Consider the following 6,000-nt stretch of genomic DNA (forward strand, 5'->3'; position numbering starts at 1 on the left):
TTTCCTTGATTTTCATTGGCCCAGTTTCTGAAATGGATGTAAAAACAAAGACCTGGGCTGGCTGGAGGAAAAACTGGGAAGGAGTTAGTCTCTGTGAGATCCTCCTTACCTATGACTTCCTCTGCACTCCCTCCCCATCTCCATTCTCTGTCCCATTCCCCAGACCAAAGGGAAGCTGCTTCAGTAGACACACTATTCCAGAGGGGGGCTGCATTTAAAAGAATACCCTTGAAGGCCAAACCACAGGCAATTCAGTTGTGACGATGGGCAGAGCAGACATTCTTGGGGGGCAGAGCATTCCTCATGTCCTACGGCTCTTGGAACATGTCTCCCCTTGAGTCCAGGCCAGAAAACAGGGGCTCCACAGTTCAGCTTTCCATTAGGGTAATAGACCAAACTCTTCAACATAAATACCCAGCTGTGAATCAGGTCTGGTGCCAGCTAGGCAGTCCAGGCTATTCATCCCTGGGAGGTGCCTGCAGCTATGTTGGCACTCATCCCTCCCTTGATTGACTGAGCTTCAGTAAGGAGGCCCAGTTATGGTGTTAGCAGTTGTCCCTGAAATCCAAAGAGCTCTCTGAAGACAGTGCACAACTGCAATTTGGAGTTTAGGGTGTAGGCATCTGCTAGAGGGGTGTGGCTTGAGAATCAAGAATCTAGCCTATCAGGAATAACGGTGGGGGCCTTTGCAGGCCAGGCCAACAATGACTAGCAACAAACGCTGAGTGATCAGGTAAAACAGATTCTTTCTCAGGGCTTCCTCTTCTGGCCTCTGTATCTGTATGCACACCCCTGTAGCGAGAGGAATGAAGGAGAAGCATAAGCCCCTATGAATAAAATCGGAATCCTCTGGAACTGCCCCCAGAACCAAGAACATGTGATGTTCTTGAGTCAGGACTCAATAAAAATGATCAAACTATAGAAGGATAAGGCATTTAAAATGCAGCAACAGATCTCAAGAGACAGGCAAACAGCTTACTTCCACCTTTCCTTGAGTTTGATTATTTTCATTCTGGACCCTCAAATGCCTTATTCTTTTCACCTAGTAGCTCTGTTAACTCAAATTCCTTTCCTCAATTAGCTTCTAAGATCATCCAACGGCAAGGTAAGAAAAGGATTCTTACTGTATTTTCCAACAAGAGTCAGGGTCAGATAATATCATTATAAAACATCACACCAATTGTAAAAAAGGACTGCAAAACAGATTTAATTCAAATCCTACTATATGAGTAATTCTAATCCTGCTCTATGCATCTTTATTTTCTTACCATATTTAATGACTCAGTACCAAAGCCCTGTTTTAAAACTTTTGTTTGTTCTAGCAAGAAAACACATAAAATTCCATTTGCCATTTTCAGTGAAACTCTAAAGTGTGTTTTGCCCACCAGAACTTATTCTACATGGCCCCAGGTGAAATGGTCAGTATTGTTTCCCCAGGATGCAGGTGCCTCGGAGGTATTTTTACCCTCATTTCAAGGGATCAGTTATTTTAATCAAAGATCAGCTGGTCCTTCCTGAGAACACAGTGGCAACAAACTTAATAAATAGTTTTCCCTGGTAAGACTAGACATTAACTATCTAAAACATAATTAACAACAGTATGCCAGTCAACGAGTGCACTTTTTACTTCATGTCTGGGGAGTTTAGGTGCCTCCAGTTTAATAGGGGCCACGGTGCTAGTTATCAAATTGACAGTCTTGACCTGACCTCTAAAAGTGGCTGTAAAGCAGTGCCTAGTAAATTAAGATAAATGCCAAATCTCTCTGAGGAAACAGGCCTATATCGTGACTATGAAATGGGCATTCGGGTTTGAGGCCAAGACTTCACAATAAATATATAAATACCAGCCTGGGCACGAGGGAAGACAAGCGCTCAATGACTGAACACAAGATAACAGTGACTCACTTTACTCAGTATGACGACTGGCTGGAGATTTTAAATTCATTTTTAAAAACCAGACTATTGTACCACAGGGTAAAGATTTTATTATCCTCAGTAATGGGATTGACTATGCCAAGGGGTAGAAGCAGAAAGTGAGATCTGCTGATCTCAGTGCCAAGACGGGGGCGACAGAAAGCCACAACAGGTCACTTTGTGGGTCTTTTCAACATTGCAGCGGCCTGGAAACCTGGGGAGGCCCGTCCAGGAAATGTCTGGCTCCAACTAGGAAAGATGGGAGAAGTTCAACTAGATCTGGTTTTAGGCAGTAGAATAAAGTCAAAACGGGCACTTACTGTACCTCTGCTGTTCCAAGGTTACTGGAATACTAACCAAGGAGCCAAAGGCACTAAGTAGTTCAGGAGAGAGGTTACTGATCTGGCCCAGTCCCTCAGAGGCCATTGCCAACGAGCGCAGAGAAGCCAGCAGAGTCACCGCCTGCCTGAGATGCCATCCATAAACAACGAAAACGGGTCAAACATCCCTGAAGACAAGAGACACGCCACAAACTTTCAACCTGAATTTTCATTTTTATCCACTGAGTTCATAGGAATCTTGTCCCTTCTTCCATCCTTCCTGTTCACTGAAACTTGTCCCTACTTATTTTGCTTCCCTCTGTTTCGCAGATTTATTGCTTCCTGCGTTGATATTCGGACAAGAAGAAAAAAGAGGCTGTGATTTAGGTTCCTGTGAAGGCTCAGATTAAATCCAGTGCTTCTTTCTCCCTAAAGCCTTCTACTTGGCCAAACTTAAATGAGGTGATGAGCCGTTAACTCAGAACCCTCTGCCCACCGCCTTCGTCTGTGCTGACCTCCAGCCAGACTTGTGGGGATGACAAGCAAAATGATGAGGGGCCAGGCATCCTCTCTGGAGTGTTCCACCAGCCAAGGCAAACAAATAGTCTGCAAACTGCACCAACAACCCTAAACTATCAATGTGCATAATCCCCAAAAGACACAGGCACACGTCTACTCAGATTTTTATAGGCAAAAGTTCACCCAGCTTTCCTGAGCCAGAAGGAAGCATGAGGATCTTAGCTCCCCTATCTTCCCTCTACCCCCTAACATTTACGATGCACTAAAACACGAGTTTCTCTCTCCACAGGAGAAATCAGTGACACTTACTGTCACCTGTCACCCCTAGGACGGGTTATATTTCCTTTGACCCAGTAGTTCCCCAGGACCAGGGTGTTTCCCCACTTTAGAGAGATTCACCTTTTCAATTTTTGATCTGGTCTTTTTCTGCCCCCTCAGGTCATGGATTATATGGGACTTTTGAAATGTTATCCTCCTGGAGGAAAACTAGAGAAGACCAACACGTTAAAGAGAGAACTGCAGCAGTCTATGCAGACTCCATGCTCTCCTTTTCTCTCACCACTGCCATGTACCTGGTCACCTTTGGCATAGGGGCCAGCCCTTTCACGAACATTGAGGCAGCCAGGATTTTCTGCTGCAACTCCTGTATCGCAATCTTGTTCAACTACCTCTATGTACTCTCGTTTTATGGTTCCAGCCTGGTATTCACTGGCTACATAGAAAACAATTACCAGCATAGTATCTTCTGTAGGAAAGTCCCAAAGCCCGAGGCATTGCAGGAGAAGCCCGCATGGTACAGGTTTCTCCTGACAGCCAGGTTCAGTGAGGAAACAGCTGACGGCGAGGAAGCGAACACTTACGAGAGTCACCTATTGGTATGTTTCCTCAAACGCTATTACTGTGACTGGATAACCAACACCTATGTCAAGCCTTTTGTAGTTCTCTTTTACCTTATTTATATTTCCTTTGCCTTAATGGGCTATCTGCAGGTCAGTGAAGGGTCAGACCTTAGGAACATCGTAGCAACGGCGACACAAACCATTGAGTACACTACTGCCCAGCAAAAGTACTTTAGCAACTACAGTCCGGTGATTGGGTTTTACATATATGAGTCTATAGAATACTGGAACACTAGTGTCCAAGAAGACGTGCTAGAATACACCAAGGGGTTTGTGCGAATATCCTGGTTTGAGAGCTATTTAAATTACCTTCGGAAACTCAATGTGACCACTGGCTTGCCTAAGAAAAATTTCACAGACATGTTGAGAAATTCCTTCCTGAAAGCCCCCCAGTTTTCACATTTTCAAGAGGACATCATCTTCTCTAAAAAGTACAATGATGAGGTTGATGTAGTGGCCTCCAGAATGTTTTTGGTGGCCAAGACCATGGAAACGAACAGAGAAGAACTCTATGATCTCCTGGAGACCCTGAGGAGGCTTTCTGTCACCTCCAAGGTGAAGTTCATCGTCTTCAATCCGTCCTTCGTGTACATGGATCGATATGCCTCCTCTCTGGGAGCCCCCCTGCACAACTCCTGCATCAGTGCTTTGTTCCTGCTCTTCTTCTCGGCATTCCTGGTGGCAGATTCTCTGATTAATGTCTGGCTCACTCTAACGGTTGTGTCCGTGGAGTTTGGAGTTATAGGTTTCATGACATTATGGAAAGTAGAACTGGACTGCATCTCTGTGCTATGCTTAATTTATGGAATTAACTACACAATTGACAACTGTGCTCCACTATTATCCACCTTTGTTCTGGGCAAGGATTTCACAAGAACGAAGTGGGTAAAAAATGCCCTGGAAGTGCACGGGGTAGCTATTGTACAGAGTTACCTCTGCTATCTTGTTGGTCTGATTCCTCTTGCAGCTGTGCCTTCAAATCTGACCTGTACACTGTTCAGGTGCTTGTTTTTAATAGCATTTGTCACCTTCTTTCACTGCTTTGCCATTTTACCTGTGATACTGACTTTCCTGCCGCCCTCTAAGAAAAAAAGGAAAGAGAAGAAAAATCCTGAAAATCGGGAGGAAATTGAGTGTGTAGAAATGGTGGATATCGATAGTACCAGAGTGGTTGACCAAATTACAACAGTGTGATAGCGTCTGCTTGTTATATTCTCACCCTAGGTCTTATCAAGAGCAAAGGGATGATGCTAATGGAAACAAATTGAAAGTTGTTCTTTGCTTTTTCAGAATAAGAAATAGGCATTGCCAAAAAAAGTGAAGGACAAGGTGGGGAAATGGGCATTGCATATTTTCAATCTTTAAAACAAAAGGTTGTCACCAGAGAAAATTTACACACACACACACACACACACACACACACACACACACACACCTAGGAGACTCACAGTCTCTTAAACTAAGATCAAATAAGCAAAAGCTTATTAGCAAGCAGAATCCTCTTTTATTCACACTGCAGATGTTGCTGGTATTGTGATAAAAACCTTCTGATTGAAAGGTCAGCTGCCAAGGCAGAAATAGCTTTGAGCATTGCTCAAACAATAAAGCTTCCAGAACTTCTGCAGAGTGGTAGCTCCAAGCAGGGTCTGTGGTTTAAGGTCTAAGGTCTTTGCCATCTCATCTATCCCCACAACACCCCAAGGAGATGTTTGTGAAAGTTCTGGCCACCAAAAGCAAGCCAGAACCTCAGAAACAGACACGTGGCGGAGTGGCCATCACCCATGGACTGAAACTGAGTCACCTCTAAACTCACCCAGGTGAGGCAGTTTTGTTGTCCAGAATGAATTTATCATACACCCCACCCACCCACCATCAATATACTTTCAACATTGGTATGGTTTGGTTAATATACCTTTAAACCAATGACAGCTCCAGCAATGCAGAGTTAAGGCGATTCTATTTTGGTATATCTTGTTGCTTGTCACCAAATGGATCTGCTTTATTAGTTACAGCTCTTGGCAGGAGGCTCTGAGTACCCAAAACCACAGAGCCAAACCCAAATACCTGGCATGATGAAGGAGAAGCAGGTGTCTACTTGAACACAGAGATAGTATTTCCATTTTGACAAAAAAAAAAAAAAAAACGGCCAGCTGGTACAGCTGTTTGCGGTTTGGCCCTACATGCATTTTTTTTTTTTTTTGCATGGATGCCCAGAAATAACATCTGCCCACACATAGCTGAGGAAGGAGAAATGAACACTGACATGGTTATCTGCCACAGCTTCCCACTTGTAGCGCCAGTCTGCCTTCGCTCAGGAGACATGCTTGCTCAGAGATACAGAGGAGAAA

General features: G+C 44.2%; 1 protein-coding gene across 1 annotated transcript in view; it reads left to right on the forward strand.

The window, feature by feature from the left end:
- Window positions 1-4,900, forward strand: part of PTCHD1 (patched domain containing 1) — a gene marked incomplete at its 5' end in the record, with an annotated part of 50,813 nt that extends 45,913 nt beyond the window's left edge. The window contains one exon of the mRNA XM_079727810.1: window positions 3,192-4,900. Within this exon, the coding sequence (XP_079583936.1) occupies window positions 3,192-4,846 (1,655 nt within the window). The 3' untranslated portion in view covers window positions 4,847-4,900. The remainder of the gene's footprint in view (window positions 1-3,191) is intronic.
- Between the last annotated feature and the right edge of the window lie 1,100 nt (window positions 4,901-6,000).

Source organism: Hyperoodon ampullatus, assembly GCF_949752795.1.
Source record: "Hyperoodon ampullatus genome assembly, chromosome: X".
NCBI lineage: Eukaryota > Metazoa > Chordata > Mammalia > Artiodactyla > Ziphiidae > Hyperoodon > Hyperoodon ampullatus.